Source organism: Clavelina lepadiformis, chromosome 8 (genome assembly GCF_947623445.1).
Source record: "Clavelina lepadiformis chromosome 8, kaClaLepa1.1, whole genome shotgun sequence".
NCBI lineage: Eukaryota > Metazoa > Chordata > Ascidiacea > Aplousobranchia > Clavelinidae > Clavelina > Clavelina lepadiformis.
Window position 1 is genome coordinate 15203446 of NC_135247.1, and position 20537 is coordinate 15223982.

A 20537-nucleotide genomic window follows, 5' to 3' on the forward strand; every position below is an offset into this window, starting at 1 on the left:
GTATGTAACATTTACCCTACATCATAGCATCAATTATACTTTTTCAGCATTCTATCCAACGTTGTTAAGTCAAGCTCAAGTCAACTAATTCTTGCCCTAATCATTACTACTAACCAAGTTGATTCGAGTCAAATAGCTATGAACTGGAGTCTCAAAAATTTATTGAAAGTCTGATTGTTAGCGTCTTTACTGACTCAGGTCTTATTATATAGGCATTGTAGGTCTACCCCATCTACTTGTATGTCATTACCATGAATGCTTTCAAAGCGTTTTATATTATAAATGCTTTATGTTGGATACTTTACTTTAGTCTACTCTATACTTGTGAATTGGAAAATCTTGGCTTCGGTGGCCGTGTTAGGCCTATTGTATTGTTATTATTATTCTCTGGCACGTTTAAAGCCTTTTCGGTTTTGTCAGTTTTTTTCTACGCATTAGCGCATAATAACAGGAATTGGCGTTGTTTTTCATAATCGCTGATGAAAAAATGTGATTATGACGAAACTCTGATCATTCTATAATACATCAGCAACACTATCTGCTTTAGCTATGGGTTCGATAGCTATTAACCAGTTACACAAGTTGCATGCGGTACTGAAACGTCAACATCTGTCCATAATTTTGCACGGATGAGTGATTTTACCGCAAAACATAGAAATCACAAGCCTACCCTATGTTGCACAAAACAAAAGCGCTTTTTTTAATTTATACTTTATTATAAAATAAAGCATCCATGACCAGTTACACAAAAACGTCGCATATTTGGTCTTATATTTTCTTGTATTCCACCTTTCAATGCAAGACTTGCACTGCGTCATGATATGCGTTTTGGTTTTTCAGACAAACGCAGCAGAGTCTCTTGTCTTCCCAACATAAATATCATGTCAGCAACACCAGGGCCCTGCTATAAATAAAATATGAAATTGCAAGATTACAAATAATACTGTGATCATAATGCTACCAGAAAAGTCAGCACTCTTTTACGGTAACAATAACTCTCAGTAACAAATTTTCAACCTCCTTTCCAGAGAGCAAAATGCGAAGATATCTCATCAATGAAGAAAACTTTACTCGATGATTTTTGGCAATCGTCCTTAAAAACTGTGAAATTATTTTTTGTTCAAATTCATCGGTTTGTTGTAAAAACCTGGAAAATTTATTTCAATTTTAGACTACATTTTAATAACCTTCAGCATGTAATTTAGTAAAAACCATTTACTTTTACCATAATTACTGATAAATAGATCAGTTTATCATAGAACAATACCTAACAATGTCTCTTAAACCCTCACTAAATTCCGGAAGACTGTTTTTTAGTCCAATAGGTTCAGGTCGCAACCACAGATAATCATATTCATCATCAAGTAGGTCATTGAGTTTTATCAGATGCGTCTGAAAGTAAGTACAGTACTGTAATCTTGCCAAAAAAGGAACTGAATCAGGTTCATTGGATATATTAGGGCTGGAAAATTTATCAGTTAAGCCATAAAGAAACTGTTAGCCATTAGCAAAAAAGGACACGTAGGATGGAATCAGAACAAAATATTTTATTCCATCGCGTCACAGAAATGTGTTTACTTTATTTATCTTCTTTAACGCTTGACTATTTTTGTTTGTCACTATCAACTTTTTAGTCTAGCATGACATGCACTGATCATACAAGAAATTTCATCCCAATCTTTAAGAATAAACTGTGGTTTTGCTAGCAGTTAACAATCTCATTTGACGATTGCTGACCATGACAACTAGCCGCCAGATGACGGCTAATGCCATCTGGGTAACAGCTAATGAAAGTTAGCTATATTTACAGTCCTGGAATATGTTTCATTATTTATTGGTTGGAAACAAAATGGTTTTCAAAAAGTACCACACCTTTCTTGTCTCCAATATTCTGTTAATGTATGCCTGGCCATTGTGAACATCAGTAAGAAACACACATTTGTCTCGATACTTTTGCCGCACCAACTTTAACGTATCAGCACATAGCTCATCTCTCCACTTGTAATCTTTTATACTTAGGGAATGTGTGGTTACTGATTTACTGAATTCATCGAGTTTTGAAAAGTTCACCATTGCATCCGATAGCATGATCTGGATATTTTTGGATATTAGAAGAATTGCTGCCTACCATTGTTAAAAAGTATAAAGTTTACAAAACATCACAGATTAACCTTTCGATAATCAAAAGCGGCAGAAAGCATTTTCAACACCTCTCTCTCATCAGAATGACACACTGGAAATTCAGCTAAGTTAAAACCAGAGCCATAGTAAGCCATGAAATTCAGTACAGCAGATGGAGAGTAGCCTTTTTCCTTTAGTTGTTCCACATAAACGCTTCCCTAAGCAATCTAACATAAAGTTAACATGCAAGATCAGATAAAATGACACATAATAATTATAACAGTAATCAATCAAGAACACTTACTTGACGTTTGGACAGTTTTGAACGATCCGAGTTAAGTAACAAGGGAAGGTGCATAAAAGTTGGTAATCTCCACTCCATTGCATTATAAATGTTGATATGTTTCGGCGTAGACGTAAGCCATTCTTTCCCTCGTATCACATGAGTGATATCCATCAAATGGTCATCAACCACGTTGGCAAGATGATATGTAGGATACCTGTTACAATAACAAAAATTACAGGTAAAAAATTTGAGACAACTCTGACAAGAAATCTGATATCAAAATATGCATCCACTATACACCAAAAGCAAGTCAAACACTACAACCCAAATTCTGTCAATTTTGCAACACAAACAGTTCATCCAAGAGCACTGAACAGTTAAGGATTGCCAGTGTACACTGTTAATGTTTGCAGCTTGTACTGTTATCAATACTTACCCATCAGATTTTAGGAGTATCGGATCACCTTCTATACTTGCTACGTTATGATTGATCTCTCCAAATAAAGCATCATTAAATATTACAACCCCGTCACATAGTTTCAACCTAATGACATAAGGTTTATTTTGCTTAAGACTGGTTTGAATTATGTTTTCTTCAAGATTGCGGCAACGGTTGTCATATCTACAAATTGAATGAAGGCAAGTTTGGTAAAAGCAATAGCTTTGATGATAAAAAACATAATAATTATGACCATGAAAATATCAAAAAGTGAAAAAATGAAAATGCCATGAAAAAATCAATACAAAAAAGTCATGCAAAATTTATGAATACAGTATATGAGAAAACTATAAATCTTGGACAGATTGAAGAAATAATTTTAAACTCAATGCATTACTTTGGAGCCTCACGCCTCTGTAGCTGGTCTCTCTTCAAAATATTCAAACGTTGCGGAGTACAGAAACATCTGTAAGCCGCTCCCCTTGCCACTAAGCTCTCAGCAGATCTTCCAAAATTAATGAATAATTTACGTAAAAATAAATCTAAGCATCAATAACAACAGATGTCTGAAAGCAACTGTTTTCTTTCTCTTACTCTTGGTAGCTTTGTAATCTTTCACTCTGTGTATATGGACCATACTTTCCGCCATGAAATGGACTTTCATCTGCTTTTATTCCAGTCCACTCTAATATTGAAAGGAGATTTGCTGCTGCACCTGCAACGACCCTAGCTTGATCGGTGTCTTCTATTCGTACAATGAATTTACCATTTGGATGGCTCTTGGCAAACAAGTAATTGTACAAAGCTGTACGTAATCCACCAATATGTAGGAAGCCTGCAAGGTTAAGGCAATTAGCTTAACGTCAAACGTCAAGTTTTGCACTGACATATAAAAATAATGGAATAAATGAAAAAAGTAAGATTATATAGCCTACCAGTTGGTGATGGTGCAAAGCGAACTCTCACATAATCACAAAGAAAACGTCTTTGAGCTTGTATGCATTTCTGAACAGAGTGTTTAAAGCAAGAACGAATTGCTCTGATTTGACTATAGCTTAACATACTTATATTTGTCACTACAAAATAATCAATCAGCCTACTGGTATTGATATCATGACCAACAAATCTATGTAAATAGAAAAGTAAATGTCATTCATAGTATCAAGCATATGTATATGCCGAGCCAGTGAGCTGATACATACCGAAAGTTCAATTAAAAATCCAACAGCTTAAATTATCTGATCATAAATTTAGTAAAGTCTACACACATTGACAATGACCAAAGATTGAAAGAAAGGAGCAACAATGGAAAGCGAGATGAGATCTTGAATTCACCAGCATGTTACTAGCAAAAGTTATTTCCTAAACATCATTAATAGCAGACTTATATCATTGAGACAGCATTTGTAAATGAGTGCCATATATCATTTGCTTGAAAGACAGGAAGTTTGAGTCATGTTCAAAATAATACAATGCATATGAAAGATAAATATAGTGTTATAAGAACACAATTAGTATTACCATTAATTTCAAAATAATTAAAATGTTTGAGACATTGAAAGATGCAACATATAGCAAAGATTATCCCTTCAACCACAAAAATGTGAATAAGTCCAATAGGTGTAACATTTAAACCTCTTGATGAAATTAAAACATAAAACTTTTTAGTTGCATTTTACTACATTGGCATGGAAGTTCCTGGATTTCCAGCATAGGGCAAGCTTTGTTGTAAATGTTCTTGAAACCTTTGTGAGATTCTGGAAGTTGCCTTCAAATACTTTTGCAAGCAATTTACTGAACATTCACTTTCTTTTGCAGATACTTTGCGGGAGCTAAAGTCATTAACGCAATCTGCAAAACATCGTTCTGTGACATTGTTATATGATTGTAGTAGTTCCCTAAACTGCTTTACTTGCTCGACTGGAGGTTGTTGAGCTTGAGCCACAGCCATATTTGCAGCTGCTGAGATTTTGATACAATTTATTATATTATAAAGTTCCTACATATAATTCCTGAAAGTATACAAGTGTTGTCCAAACTGCTAAGTTTGTGGATGAGTGGAAAATCTTCCGCATGCACGATTGTCTCACACATGTGCCACTTTGACTTACATGCTCACATTGCAACCACACAGTGTCATTTGATACAAACTTTGAGTAAGTAATTTGAGTTTGCACATAAAACTGCACAGTCTTGTGTTTTTACAACATGGCAGGTATTCATAATTGTACAACGCACAGTTATGACTGTGCACTTCCGTGTGTGCATGCCGTGTGCACTTCGCAATGTTAGCAGTTTGGTATGTTGTTAATTTTTTGTTGGCAGTAAAGTTGACCAGGAAATGTAAAATGTAGACCTAAATTATCAGTAGAGTGTAGTCTAACCTATGCTGTTTATTGAATACTGACAGTTAGCTATTAATTATCAGCTGACTACCAGTACAAGGTTTTACAGGTCTAGTATATAAATGCACAACCACAGGATGCCTTTGCATACCAGACCGCAGCTATTCAAATTGTGACGCCAACTGGTTGTGTACTTGTGTACTAGAACTGGTTTTACAGCCTGTTTTCATATAAATCATCTAAAAAATTGACAACTTAACCACCTAATACCGGTAAGTAGGGATGTAAGAACATTTAACATTTCGCTTTGTTATCTTTTATTGGAACTCTGAGGTGTATAAGTTCTCAATATCTTATTTCTGACATGTGTAATCCAATAAGTTTAGTACACCAGAGGGCCCCACTATCGTGCCCACTCCTTGGCCATGGAGGGGATTCCAATTCTTGGGATGGGTTTTCTTTTCACCATCCACCTGCACTAATCTTAATCAACTCATTGTTTGTTGTCATTATCATGTAACTGATGGGTATTTCTACTTTCGGTTTTTAATTACCACATTGCAACAGTGTCCAAATTTAACTGTAACACTCATTTTTTTCGTCTTTTTTATTCTTATTTGCACATTGGGTTTAGTGGCCGTGCTCACCATTGATCGTCTTTATCTTGTGTTAACATCATTCTTGCACATTTTAAGCCCTTAGACTTTGCTGCTTTTCCCGTCATTGTCTGCTGGCTGAATTGAGATATTTCTACGTTATAATGGTTAGCATTTTATTTTTTGTTCGACCACTCATAATGTTGAAAAATAAACGATACAATGTGCTACGAGGATGATTATTTGGATTTGTACAAATCTAAATATCATAAAGGTCGACCCAAATCTATCCATATCAGCACCAAATGATAAAATGCTATCATAAAGTTGCCAAATTTTGCTTGCAATGATTTTCAGTAAGAAAAGTTTACTCTAGTTTAACTGAGTCAGGAAAATAGATCATCATTTCATATCAAAGTTAATAAATTTGAAAGCAGCATTGTATTTGGTTTCGCTATTGTTATTATTTGTGTTCACCCGGTTATTCCACACAGGTTGACAAACGATATTCAGCCAATCTATTTTGGTTTAGGTTCACATCGATCTATCCCTACAGGTATAAGCAATAATCTATCTTGCAGTTTTATGAAACTGTTAAATCCCTTAAACTTTGGATAAAGTAAATATAGACAATTAGACATGAAATCTTTAAAAAATTTGGGCTACAGCACTCGGGTCTAGTACAAAAATGTGCAACCAGATGACGTCACAATTCGAATAGCTGGGATCTAGTATACAGAGGCATCATGTGGTTGTGCAGTTGTATACTAGACCTCAGCATTCTATTACTTCCATAAACCTCATTTGAATTCATGTATCATATAATACTACAAACAGCAGTTATTGCAGTATTGAGATTAACCTACATGCCATTATCCAATGACATATAATAATTAATTGATCTCTTTCTCATGAAGCCTATAGCTATTAACAGATGGAAAATCCTGGAAATTGTCCCACCCACTTGACTAATCCGAATCGATTACTTCGTTTAAACTGTTGCGAAAGATGCATTGTCAATAGCATCGTGATTTCCTTTAGTCGTTATCTCTTTTATCGTACACTGCTACACTTTTAGATCAACTGCCTAATTCGTCATAATAGGCTAGAAAACTATAACTGTAATGAAAATAGCCAATGGCGGTTTCAGAAACGGGGCCACAAATGACTTTAATAAGACCTTTAGAGATGAAACTTTCAAAAATTCTCTTGGTGGTCGTATAACACAATTTTTGATAAATTGCACGCTTTATAAAGGACAAAGTGACCTTGCTTAATCGTCAAATTAACAATGGGAGAGGACGCTGTACAACGTTAATTACAAATGTCATCGTCAGGTAGGATGATTTTCCCTAAAAAGGGTCGTGTTTTGAGACCGGTTATGATAAGAATTCGCAAAATGTACACAACTTGTAATAGAAATGACACACCAACAACGCAAGGTCTAATGAATCATTCTTTATTGCCACATGGTCTCGTGCTTTCAGTTCTTGGTAATAATGCGGTATTCATCTCTGCCGCCCTCTACGTGGCACGCATGACTGGTTACATCCATTCAGCGACCACCACGACAAAAGCAAGTTGCGCTATCGCGGAATGGCAATATCACAATGCCTTGTTCGCATCGTTTTCGTTTGGTTACTTCGTAAAGCTAGTTCAGTAGGTTTAATTTTGGAAGAAATAATTTTAATTTGAAAGGTAACGTGATTTTGTCCAAAGGCTATTTATTTCAGATGAAAATCTTAACAGTTAGCCGTCGCAAATGAGGAGATTTGCTGGCCGAATAATTTTGTCGTTTCAGTTTTTAAACAACTTCTTGTTTGTAGAATTAGGCCTATTTATCTTAACGTATGTGTATATAGAAAATGTATAAATTTATAAGTGTGGAATTTTCTTTAATCTGTCTGATTTTAATTGCTTTGTGGCAGTCTGGCTCAGCAGAAGAAAAACCTGTAAGTGCAATGTAGAATGGATGAGGACAGTGTTACATGCTGCCATATGCATGTCTAACAGTTATAACCATAAAACCTATGATCATACTATCGTTAAATTATGCAAGTTATCTTTTCACAGAGTGCCCCAAAGTACTCGACGCCTCGGCCAAGTGGTAAAAGTTACTTTGCAGAACCGTTTGACTCAGATGATGCATTAGAAAGGTATATACGTATACGTTTATATGGCTTATTTGTAGTGAATCAAAAAAAATAAATTTTTTGTATAATACAGCAACACATAATGTTGTAACTGGCAAAACACAATATACTGGTATTTTTGAGTTTGTAATTGACAAATTTTTTAGTTGGGTTCATTCAAAAGCCACAAAAGAAGGTGTTGACTCTGATATTGCCAAGTACAATGGTCAATGGAATATTGCACAATCCCAAGAAAATGCTTTGTCAGGCGATTCCGGCCTTTTGCTGAACCGAAAGGCTAGGTATGTTTATCAATATTTTGTTCTAAATGTAATATTAATTATTTACTAATAAAGCAAAATTTTGTATTGATAAATGATTTTATTATGCATCACTTAAACATCAAATGTTGTAAATAAAATGTTGAGTGTACAGGCTGCAAAGGTTCTGTGATAAATATTTCTTATATTCACAGGCACTATGCTATATCTTCAAAGTTAGACGAACCATACGAGTTCAATGGTAAACCATTTGTAATGCAATATGAAGTTAACTTTCAAAATGGCATTGAATGTGGTGGTGCATATGTCAAGCTTTTGTCACATTCAGAAGATTTTGATTTGGTAATTGTTTCTTTTGTGCTTAAACTTTGCATATGATTGTTGTATGACTAGACAAATTTATGAGAAACCCAAAAGGCGTAAACCTAAACTAAGCACATTGTGTTCGTATGAAATTGTATACGAAGATATATCCTGAATGAAATTTACCTTAAATGTTTACAATAGCCGTAACACTACATTTACTTCTACAGGAACAGTTTCAAGACAAAACTCCGTACACCATCATGTTTGGGCCAGACAAGTGTGGAGAGGATTACAAGGTTGAGCATTTAATTTCTTAAGATTAATTAAACCATGTTTCCACCATTTTTATAAATCTTGTAGTATATATTTGCCATCAAGATTTTCCACATTCATTCATTCTTAGAGGTTATCCAAATTCACTTATACTGCACTGTGTATCTTTAAATTAAGATTTGCACTTGCTTACATTATTTTTTTGATTAATGAACCAAAAACAACGAAATGCTCAAAATTTAAGCAAACATTTTTATCAAATATTTCTGCCTTAGCCTATTCATTCATCCTGGAGGCTGGGGTAAACAGTTCAACCTTATAAGAAGTATATACATATACCTTTGCAATTGCTATATTAATAATTGTTATTACTGCTTAGCTTCACTTCATCTTTCGTCACAAAAATCCCAAAACTGGTGAATTCGAAGAGAAGCATGCCAAGAAACCAACAGCAGACTTTAAGTCATACTACACCGATAAAGCTTCCCATTTATACACACTTGTTGTTAACCCTGACAGTACTTTCAAAATCTTGATTGACCAGACAGAAATCAACTCTGGAAGCTTGCTCAAAGACGTGAAGTAATTATGACACTTCTATATTCTGACCTTAATTTTTTATCATTGTCGTTTCATTTTGTTCATCATTTTAGCCCTCCTGTTAACCCACCAAAAGAAATTGAAGACAAGGATGACAAGAAGCCAGAAGATTGGGATGAGAGAGAAACAGTACCTGATCCAGATGCAACTAAACCAGATGATTGGTATGTCAGCTTGTTATATACAGTAAATATTCATTTTGAGCATGGATTGATTTCAGCAACTTGTATCTTGTTTTTCATTTAAATACGGGATAATGTGATTACATTTGTGGCTTTCAGGGATGAAGATGCTCCTCAAAAGATTGTTGATCCTGAAGCTGAGATGCCCGATGATTGGTTGGAAGATGAACCGCTTTACATACCGGATCCTGATTCTGTTCGCCCTGAAGATTGGGATGATGAAATGGATGGTGAATGGGAAGCACCAAAGGTATCTTGTTTCTGCTGATCAGTGTAGAATCATGCTCATGGGCTTAATTGTTTGTGTTAACTTTTTACGGGATTGCAAAGACCTGAAAATGGTAAATTTTTTTTTATTATGTAGCCTAGTAAAATTTCACAAAATCTATATCAATCATGTCTCTAACTTGTGTAATAGAGGCTCAAACTGAACACTACTATTTTTAGTGCAAAATGCATCTCTTATTTCCATGCCAATTTTAAAAATTTTATGTAGAAACTTGCATACGTGCCTAGTGCTAGGGTAATTAATATAGATAAAATGGGTAATACATTTTTTGTAAGTGTCTAGCATTTTCAAAGATATGTCAGCTTTTACCAATTTCATGGTGCCTTAAAAACTTTAATTTTAACTATTTTAAGGCTTGAGTATCATTAAAATAGTGTTCAAAATGCTGTATTTAATTTTTGCATGGATGCAATTTCGTGTACCAAACTAACCACCATCTTTCCAGTTATGATTGAAAGTAAAGATGGAAAACCATTTTTATTGTTAAGATGTCTTTCTGTTCAGTGTCTGTTTTTTGTTGGAATCTGTGCTAGCATTTAAAACTGAGTTCATTAAATATTCTGTTATGTTATTAGATTGACAATCCCAAATGCAAAGAAGTTTCGGGTTGCGGAACATGGGAACCGCCAATGATTTCCAATCCTGAATATAAAGGCAAATGGAAAGCGCCCATGATTGCCAATCCAAACTACAAGGGCATATGGAAACCAAGAATGATTCCCAACCCCAATTATTTTGAAGACCTGGAACCTTATAAGATGACTCCAATTGTAGGTTTTCTACATTTATATAGTAGCATTGCACAATGCTTAAACTTTTTACATTTAGTTTTTTATCTCTTTCACAAAGATAGGTCAGTGTTTCATAGATATAACCTAAAAAATTTATGAAATTGAACATTAATATTTCATAAAAGGGTGCAGTTGGCTTGGAACTTTGGTCGATGAGCGATGGCATTCTCTTTGACAATATTCTTATCACTGATGACCTTAGTGTGGCAGCAGATTATGCCACGAAAACTTGGAATTTGAAGAAGATGATTCGTGCTGAATCCGAGGTGTGAAGTGCATGTTAAATGTGGCCCACTAAGCTTTAATAGTTTAATAAGTGCAGTTTAACCTAAGTGTAATGATTACATATTTAGTAACGATTACAATAGTAATGATAACAATGCTTAGTAACAAAAACATGTATTTTGCATCAGGCAATAACTTGAAAGATTAAAATTATTCATACAAGTTTCTTACATGTTAGTTACGCGCCTGTGTAGTACAGGATGTCTAAAAATTGAGAATCCCTTATTATATGCACAAGTAGCTTCCTCTTAGGTTAGATTATCGCAAGAGCGATTCTGCGGTCTTATTTGAATAATGAGTTAGTTACAATCAGAACGCTACAGCTCCAAATAAATTTAGAAATACAAAAGAATATTGAAACAAGAAAAACTGGATAAGGTAAAAAAGAAGCGAAAACATTTGAAGAAAAAGGTGAAAAGTCACATGCATGGCAGAATTTAGTTTGTGGGTTTTTAGTGGTGTTCTTTGCTTGCCTTTTAGTTTAGCATTATACTGGCAATAACTCTTAATGATAAATACAATATTCAGAACAAAAAGAGAAACAAAAAGAAGAAAGGACATAAAAACAAACTGAAGGTTTACGAATGTAGTTTTAGTAGATAGGAAAATGGTTTGGTGTAGGTGTTTAAAGCTGAATTGTAAGTAGCGCTTAAAATGACTTTGTACAGGAGTCAGGTGTTCAGTTTATTAGGTTACACTTGAAGGGAATGCGCGTTTATATTTTTGTATTCCAAGTTGTTAAGCTGTGAGAATTTAACTTATATAGTATTAGCAATTGGATCAAAACATCCTAAAAGTTGAAACTTTTTGCAGCCTGGACTTGTAGCTGGGCTCTTGAAAGCAGCAGAAGAAAAACCTTGGTTGTGGATTGTATTCGTCCTGGTTGTTGGCTTGCCACTTGTGCTTATTTATTCATTCTGTTGCGGGTAAGTACATATGCAACAGCTTCTGCACAATCTTTCATCCTTATGATAAACAAAACTTGTTTATGGCAGTGGCAAGAAGAAGGCAGATCCTAAGAAGACCGACGAGCCAACACCTGATGATCCTCATGACTCTGAAGCAGAAGTAAGTCTTTTTCAGGATGTGTAGAGCTTCTTCGCTTACTTTTTTGTAATACGTTAGTTTTTTGAACAGGATGAAGGTGATGCTGAAGAAAAGAAGGAAGATGCATCGGCTGAGAAAGAAGATAAAGAGTCTCAAAATGAAGAAGAGGAAGAAAAATCTGGAGAAGATGAGGATGAGGGTAAGGAACTTTTGTTTCACATTTGAGTAAAACTCCATTTTTTCAAAATTTAAACTCACATGATTTTTAGGTGCTGGAGATACAAAGTCTGCGGTGACCAAAGAAGATCTGGAGAAGGATGAGGATGATGAAATTGAGGCTTTGAACGAGGATAACACTGTGGTTAGGTGAGATCTATCACTTTGACGGTCCTATCGGACGTTAAGTGCTTGTATTGGTAAAAACGGCTCAGGTGACCTTATTACGATTTTTTCTGCTATTTTGCAGAAAATCACCTCGCAAGAGGAAACCACGTGTACAAGACTGATGAGTAATGACCAATCATATTTGCAAGATTCAGCCGTTAATTATGAAAAAAAATTAATTCAGGATATTGACTTTGTCGTGGCACTGTGCATGTCTTTAAGGTTTAAGCTCTTGAATTACTTGTATACAAATGTGTCTCGCAAATTCCACAATTAACTTTTAACAATAGCGATCATAGTTTAGTTTATTGTGAATAAGGTACTGGACATTTTTCGCCGAACCATGTATGTATTCCGTTTTGTTCGTTCCTGGTTATCATGCACGGTGATCTTAGTAGGCGACGTCGAGTAAATTAGTCTCTCTATGCAACTACAAAAGTTATAGCAGTTGTTAAACGTAATTGCTGCCATTAACAGCAAAAAACTTCCGTGAATAGCAGGTTTCATAATGCATGGCTTCTTCACAAATGTATATCTTGTATGTTCAGTAATAACTTTGTGCTATTATGAATTTTGTATGTGTGGGTTCTTGTTGCCGTTGTTGTGGACATCCAGTGCTTGTTACACAAATAAATTTACCCATAAAAGTCTACCATGTGGCTAGAAAGCGATCTGAGTAATTTATAATTTCTGCAGAATTTGCAATAAAGGACTGCAACGTTTTTAGAGTCGAATATATTACGAAAAGTTCAAAAACCACTGTTCCAGAATTCTATAACTGCAAAAGAAACGATCGAAACATCTTCGAAAAACTAAAATGTTGTTGAATTTAAAACACTTAACAAACGCGTAATTTCAAAAAAGAACACATCAACGACAGGATTCATCTCATCAATATGCATTCGATTAATAAACGCCATAGTATTTCATAAGCTTTGTTTCGAAGCAGAGGTAAAAAATTGATTGAACATCGATTTTTTCTTGCAAGTTGAAGATTGTTGCGCCGCAACAGAAATCGCATTTACGTTGTTTTTTGACTTCAAGGCCGATGAGAAGACAGTGTCAAACTTGCACTTTTTTCGAGATTTTGCTTCAGGTACAGCCATCGAGCTAGAAGCGCTCGCAAACAGCTGGTCAAATTTGTGCTTCATAGGTTTTGCATTTGATGTGCAAAGAGTAGTTTGTTGTTGAGTAGACACTCTACTCCTTTTAACACAGTCTGTTCCACGTATAGCGCTAGCAACCACATTTTTCGGTGGCGCTTTGCTGCTTGCGGGGTAAATGCTCTTTGTAGAAATTTTCTCCTTAGGGGTTTTAGGAACAACTTGGTCGGGGTAAGTCTTACATGAAGAATTAACTTCTTTGGCTGTTGAAATAAAGAAGTGCGTTTATATTCTGTCATTCTTTTTTTAAACAATGTCTGCTATCGCTTTCAGTACCTTTTGACTTTTGCATGGGTATAAATTTATTTGTTGGTGGAATAAATTTAGTTGAAGTAGGTTTTTTCGTAACAAATATAGGTTTATATTTCCCTTCAGACGTCATTGGAAATTGGGACAACAAAGCTTTGGCACGCCCATTAGATGAGTTGGCCTGCGTAGGAACTCTCTGCGTGTCTAACGCAACACAGCCAGTCATAAATTGTTACAAAAAAAATAATAGCATTTTACTTACAAACACTTCGGTGGTACAACCGTAGAAACAGGATAGTACACACTGTCCGTTCTGTTATAGAGTTAGAGTATGTAAAAAGATTACCTGATTGGTTATCAACTTTCTGAGACGTTGGAATGACGTTCTGCATAAATATTATAAAATCAATGGATAAAGTATTGCCTCAATTTTCTAATCAAAAATCTGTAGTAAAAAACATTCCCTTGAATAAAACTACTTAAAATCAGCAAGTAAATGGTGTGAAAGAGTTAGAAAATATTGTCGTGCAAGCCTTTTATTTTAAACACGAAATATTACCCATTTGATTTGAACATAGTTTCCTACGTTTTAGCAACGGGACAAAATCTAAAACCATTTAAAGTTTTACAAGCTTATTGTTGTTAATGAAACACTCAAAACAGGTTTTACAGTTTACTTACCGCGTTTTTCTGACGGTCATGAAATTTTGTCACGTTTGGCACAATCCGTTGAGAAGAACTACTGGGCAACATTTCTGCGCATAACTGGACATTTTGTGGCAACCCTGGCTTTAACTAAAACACATACAGCGCAATCTAAAACTTCGTAAAAGCGTAAGCAACGTAAAAGCGTAAGCAACGTAAAATCGCACACAAATTGCCGGATAAAGCAAAACGCAAGCTTTTACCCACCTCAGCTAAACTACATAGTTTGGTGACGGCAGAACATGCTTTTGTTGAATATGTTAGAGGAATCCCACATAATCTTGGCAGTTTACATCGCACAGCAGCTATAAATTTCTAAAGAAAATTTACACATTTGACGATAATGAGCCGGCAAGTTAGAATATCAGCTAAACGCAGCTTTCAAAGTCATCATAGCTCATACTTTCGAAATGTTTTCCGTGTCACAACGTGGCATATGTTGCACAGGGTGGGTGCGGAGGCATATTAATGGATAAGTAAAACAATCTCCGCCAATGAGTTTGAAATACACGCTACAGAAAAGACCTTTGTCTCCTTGCTCAGGTACAGTATAGCCATACTAAAAACAATTGCAAAAGTCGAACAGTTATTACATTGCATCGCAACAAGATAAAGTATGAACGTCACATGGCAATGAAAGTTTGTGGGTAAGTTAAAAAGCTTAATCTTTGCAGTTGACTACCTGTATCAAAAATCTTCCGTTATCAAGGTGCGTTAGAATTTTGCTCAAGTCACACGGCCTGCAGAGTGCAGACAGTGTTTTATTAAGGTTAGACTTTGGCGATTGTTTTATAAAGTTTGATTTTGTAATTTTTGAGATATTGTCATACTTTCATAATTTCGCTCTCTCTCCGCATTGAAGCGTATCGTTTTCGTTTGCTCATTCACGCACAACTAACTCGACTAACTGTTCTCTTGTGTTCTCCTCTCGCGGTCAGCTGGTTTTCCGCACAGCGGGGGCGCGGCGTGACAAGAAAAACTTCTAGAAATGTATCACTTGTAGAAATACTTAATTTACATTAAATGCACTTTTTTAGTTTTGCAATTGTGATGTATACAGGAAGCCAGATGTTTTTGCTACTAACCTGTAAAAATTCAATCAGTTTACGATGTATAGTTTTCGAGTAATTAACGATTGAAAATTTGTGTGCAGTGTCGGTCACACATAGTTAAAATAGTAATGTCGCGCACCCAGTTTGGATAGGGTAGCGACGGTTTTGGTGCTCAAAAAGACCTTTAAAAACACTGCCTGCAGGTATGCCAATCGCCCTTGTAAGCAATAAACATCACATCTGTTTCAAGATTGACGATATCTTCTAAGTAATACACTAAACACCGCTGTCATACGAATACACCTAACCAGCCATAACGGAGTGTTACAATGCCTTCCTGTAAAACAATTTCCATATAATAGACGCTTCCCCGTTTGACACTCCCAAAATTGTAATAACAGGGCGATTCTTTATTGACCAATAAAAGTTAAAAAATTTATTGAAATTCTGTTTACAAAAATTTAACTTCAAAGAAAATACAAAAGAACTACAAAACCAGAAATACCACAAAACGACTTTAACTCCTTAAAATGTGATGTAGACACATTGGCCAAAAGTTTATTGAGCCAAACTTTATTATTATTATTATTATCAAAACTCTATTTTGATAATAACCTCGATATTCGATTAATACTTGTGCTTTTTAACCCGATTGTTATTTGTCCCTTTAACCCCGACTGATATTTGTGGTTTTTGGTAACTCGGGATATTGCAGATTCGTTTTAAGTTGTTCAGGACTTTAAGTTTTCAGTATGTCCCATAGCCGCAATTTTGTTCCAGCGAGATTGAAGTTAATAGGGGTAGTGTTTTTCGGGGTTAGGCCTACGTATAGCGCGGTGTTTTACGGAGCGCAGTGTTTTTCCGAACCTTATACCTTACTTATATATACCTTATGTCTGCCTATACCTATACCTTACCTACCTTATAACCTTACAATAAGCCTGTATGTTTGATGATACCTGTTGCTTGTTTCGATTGGGTATTACCTGACTCTTCCAGTATCTGCGTAAGCCTGCATAATCCTTAAGCACGTTTCCATTGATGTCACCAGCTGGTACTTTTCGACTGATTCCAACGAGTTCTCCTCTACTCATGGTAGGAAGGACGTGACACCAAGCGTTGTTTATCGCGCACCATGGTATTTCGTAATTGGGGTCCTGGTTAAATTTTTCGATAGCCTATATGAAGACAATCGTTCGCATGTTAATGTAACCCTTTTCGATATCGCATTTTGTTGCATAGGAGGCGACTTTATTTGTCAAAAAGTGTTCAAATTTGCATGCGCTCTTTAGTTTTTAGCAATGCTACATAGAGATAAAAACATGACAACTTACTTCCGGACAAATCCCAAAGCTATCAAGTTTCGGTGGTGGCAACCTGATACAATGTGGCTTTATTTTGAGCACTAGCTCATTTTGTGCAATGGTTAAATCAAAATCTGGTACCACAAAAAGATGGTTAAAGTTCAATTGCAAACACGGCTATGTTCGCTTTGAAAAAAGCTCGGACTTGTTTGCTTACCAACGGCGTCCATCTTGCCATTGCAATTCAAAAAGTCTTTGTGATTGACGAGCAAATTCTTTACTTGATGCCAGTCAGAAGATAACCTGAAGCAAGAGGTGTAGCGCACACATCGTTCTAGTGTTAGGCCTACATTCCTCGTAAGTGAAGCATTGGTAACCTGAAGGAATAATAAATTCCATAATGTCGACTCCGTATAAAAAATGTAACCTGACAGTATCATCTGTGCCAGTTATATCGCTTTGCGAAGCTATTCTCCTAAAACGACGCTTTTTATGGCAGTCGGTATGTTGTAAGCTAGTTCAATCTGCCAACTATTTCCTGTTTTGAAACTTTCTCTTCTGACCTAGTGCCACACTTATCTAAACAAGCAAACTGCAAGAGTCTGCACTTCTGTCTAACACTCTAACATATCTCGTAATGCTCACCTTTAAATTTAGTTTTTGACAAAAAACACCAAACTTCTTCTTATAAAACTCTACGTGAGCGATAACGTCAATGAGCGTTTTATCTGTAGTATGTGGGGCTGCAAGCACGTCATGGCAAATAAAAAGAAGTTGTCTGCATTTCACTATCTGTAAAATAAGCACAATACGTTATTTCCATCTTTCAATTTACCTAACTATGTTCGTTACTGAACCTTCGGGTCTTTTTGATGTCTATGACCAACGAAACTGGCTGCCAATCTACCCACAAGATTAGTTTTAGAATCAAAGAAATCAAAATAGACCTTGGAAGTTTTATGCTTCTTTTATTTTAAATGGGTTGTCACATATTAGTACGGGACCTTTGATAAGCTAACCTGAGAATGTAACGTTAAGCTTGCTTTTCCATCAGGAACCATCAACTGCACATGGCAAAACTGATTAACAGGTGGAAGTTTGGCAAAGTAGATTTGTGTTTCGGTCATAGCCTAATAAGTTTCAGTTACAGTAATTGCGAGGATTCTCACAAGCCAGCATCAAATACAACCAAGCAATTTTTTTTGAACAGTTGAGTAGAATAATACCAAATTTGCCTAACAAAAATAAAAAGGTTCAGGTCAAACGAACCACAAATACCGTAATTAAGATTTGTTGAATGATCCCCTGGTACTTGCGCAAATAGGTACGCACCATAATCTACCGTAACGATATAGGCTACCTGCATCACTTGCGGTACCGTATAGTATAACTTATATAGTAAGAAAAACAGGTTTAAGGCAAGCTATTCATATCCGCAAAATGCACTTATGATTTATATGGACTACATTATTGTTTCTTGGACTTACGTTGTGCTTACGGTAAATTAAAGTAACCTACCAGTAAAGACAGTAGCCATACAATCTCCATGCGCCTGTGATACCGGGACGCTGCAAATCGCTTTTAAGTTTCAATTGGTTCAAGTAAGGTCTCATATAATATGCCATGTAATTTTTGTCATACAAGTAGGCCTACGGTATGAGTTCTCAGCAAGCTCCAGCATGAGTCAGACCATGTCATATACAGTACATTTAAGTTAACTCATTTAATCTTACGGTGTTTTGTATGTTTTCATTCGTTTTCTTAGACTGAATGTTTGTGTTTCTGATACAATTTACCTGTTGGTTAAAAGTTTAGGCCTAAACATTGTTCGATCTACTGCAAATATCGCTGGGTAAAAGTTAGGCTAAGCATAAAGTCTAAACCTGGCGTTCTGGGCTCTCGTATCGTTTCCTTTTCGATATTAACTGAAATACTTGCCTACCGGTACTACGCCATTTAATTTAACAGCCAGTACTGAGTACGCGCGTCTATCGCTGAAGTGCAGAAACACGTGATGCATTTGTTAGACCCCTGCTGCCTAAATTGTGACCTTATTTCATTGTGCACTTCTGTACAGGACGCGCGTATAGGCCTAGGTCTATTTCCTGACAACTTGTCAAGTAGCGTGATTAGCCTATTCGTTAAAAATAGTTCAAAGAGTACCAACTATACAGTAGAAGTAGCCCAAACAAAACATTTAGTAACACGGACATCGTAATAGCAGCCCAATCTGTAACACCGCTACAAGTAGGTTAGCGTTACCGGCTAGCCCAACCTTTGTCCAACTTTTTTTGGCGTGCACTTAAGCGAAAGAAGAAAGACAAATTCACAGACGTCTTCTTACTTTGAACGGTTTTACCATAGACATCTATAAAAACTATTTACTATTACTATGTTGCCAACGTAAGTGAACACTGAGTTGAGCAGTAAATACAGGGCGCTGCGCCATACTATCCAATTTCAAGACTTAAAATAGACTACCAGTATGGTACTATGGTAACGGAACATTTAACCTAGCGCTGACAAATGTCTCTGCCCGATTTAAACTCTGTGGTAATTCCTCACCGCTTGGGCTCAGGTTACCCAGCTTATCTTTCTGCATTGTTTCATTAAGTAGGTTCACCGTGCAATACAAAAAAATTAGAATAGCAAAGAAGAGTTTCTGGATATATCCGGTTAGCTGGGCAGGAACAGGAACTCTTTTTTTCCCTATTACCTTCTATATGTTTGCAATTTTGGTTGCCAATTTAAACAAAATTGTACATATTAGCATTATCACAAGTACCTAGGTTATTGTGTTTGAAGCATTACTTTCAAATTGTTTAGCTTAAATGTGTATTTTGATCAAGGGGTTCCTTCAGCTGTTGAAATCCAATGGTTATGACATTGCTTGTTAAATTAATAACCACATTTTCTGTGGGAACAACTTTATAAGCTGTACTTGAATATAATTTCTTAACAACGACGTTCATTCAAAAACAAAGCCGAAACTTTTGCTCTATGTGTGATGAGTTAATTTTGAGTAAGTACAGAAGACACCTGAGCAATAAAATTAAATGTTTGTATTGCCGTATGCATATCTTGGGTGCGCAGTTGGCCACCAAGATAAAGATTGAGCTCCATACTTTTTTTGCTTAGACTGCAGTAACAAACTTATCAAATGGTTTGGTGGAAAAGTTGTGTCTCTGGGGTTTGCTGTACCAAAAGTATGAAGAAAACAGAAAGACTGCACCACAAACTGTTATTTCTGCCTCACCAAAATAGAAGGGTATAACTAGAAAACTCAAAAAACATTAGGTCTATATACCTTACCCAAATCTACCATGTGTTATTCGCCCGTCTCCACAGCCTGCCGAACTGCTAGTATCAAAGCCTTTGTAGCTGTCTGCAACGGTTGAAAGATGATGATGCCTGAAATGAAGTATATCTGACTCTATATGATGTTGAAGGCTGCATGTTTATCTCGGCATTACACTTGTTTGACAGAACGGCCAACAGATAAAACTTTATTGACAGAAATAAACAGATAAACTTCAAATGACATATGGTTGAAAACACAAACACTTATAAAGGAATATAATTAACAAAAGAACCTTATGTTAAACGAGAAAACAAAAAGTTATAGTAAAATTGTCCTATCAGGTGGTTCGACCGCCACACCTTCATCTGGTCTACCAGTAATAGCTAAGTGATACATCTGCTGAATG

General features: G+C 35.8%; 3 protein-coding genes across 6 annotated transcripts; 1 reads left to right on the forward strand and 2 right to left on the reverse strand.

Annotated features, from left to right (window-relative positions):
* Positions 1–694: 694 nt before the first annotated feature.
* Positions 695–4529, reverse strand: LOC143468221 (nondiscriminating glutamyl-tRNA synthetase EARS2, mitochondrial-like). 2 transcript variants are annotated; one of them, XM_076965277.1, is made up of 10 exons: positions 3782–4529; positions 3441–3681; positions 3244–3351; positions 2844–3029; positions 2426–2621; positions 2172–2339; positions 1873–2091; positions 1268–1392; positions 1018–1147; positions 695–901 (listed from the first exon to the last, which is right to left on the reverse strand). In XM_076965277.1, exons 1-10 carry the CDS (start codon positions 3906–3908, stop codon positions 815–817), a joined length of 1587 nt encoding a protein of 528 aa, XP_076821392.1. In that variant the 5' UTR covers positions 3909–4529; the 3' UTR covers positions 695–814. The 2 variants fall into 2 exon arrangements, with proteins under 2 accessions (XP_076821392.1, XP_076821391.1); XM_076965276.1 differs by having other exon boundaries at positions 695–904.
* Positions 4530–7582: 3053 nt separating this feature from the next.
* LOC143468219 (calnexin-like) lies at positions 7583–13009 on the forward strand. Its single transcript, XM_076965270.1, has 15 exons — positions 7583–7739; positions 7861–7943; positions 8087–8221; positions 8395–8542; positions 8734–8802; positions 9159–9361; positions 9433–9543; positions 9661–9811; positions 10426–10620; positions 10767–10907; positions 11740–11852; positions 11922–11994; positions 12064–12172; positions 12243–12339; positions 12440–13009. Exons 1-15 carry the CDS (start codon positions 7653–7655, stop codon positions 12477–12479), a joined length of 1755 nt encoding a protein of 584 aa, XP_076821385.1. The 5' UTR covers positions 7583–7652; the 3' UTR covers positions 12480–13009.
* Positions 13010–13096: 87 nt separating this feature from the next.
* LOC143468220 (uncharacterized protein C18orf63-like) lies at positions 13097–19192 on the reverse strand. Of its 3 annotated transcripts, XM_076965271.1 has the most exons (12): positions 18349–19191; positions 17850–18065; positions 17476–17622; positions 17048–17207; positions 16861–16964; positions 16513–16704; positions 14878–15033; positions 14682–14789; positions 14451–14564; positions 14116–14155; positions 13797–13973; positions 13098–13723 (listed from the first exon to the last, which is right to left on the reverse strand). In XM_076965271.1, exons 2-12 carry the CDS (start codon positions 17955–17957, stop codon positions 13284–13286), a joined length of 1746 nt encoding a protein of 581 aa, XP_076821386.1. In that variant the 5' UTR covers positions 17958–18065; positions 18349–19191; the 3' UTR covers positions 13098–13283. The 3 variants fall into 3 exon arrangements, with proteins under 3 accessions (XP_076821387.1, XP_076821386.1, XP_076821390.1); XM_076965272.1 differs by lacking the exon at positions 17476–17622 and having other exon boundaries at positions 13097–13723; positions 18349–19192; XM_076965275.1 differs by lacking the exons at positions 17476–17622; positions 17850–18065 and having other exon boundaries at positions 13099–13723; positions 18349–19189.
* Between the last annotated feature and the right edge of the window lie 1345 nt (positions 19193–20537).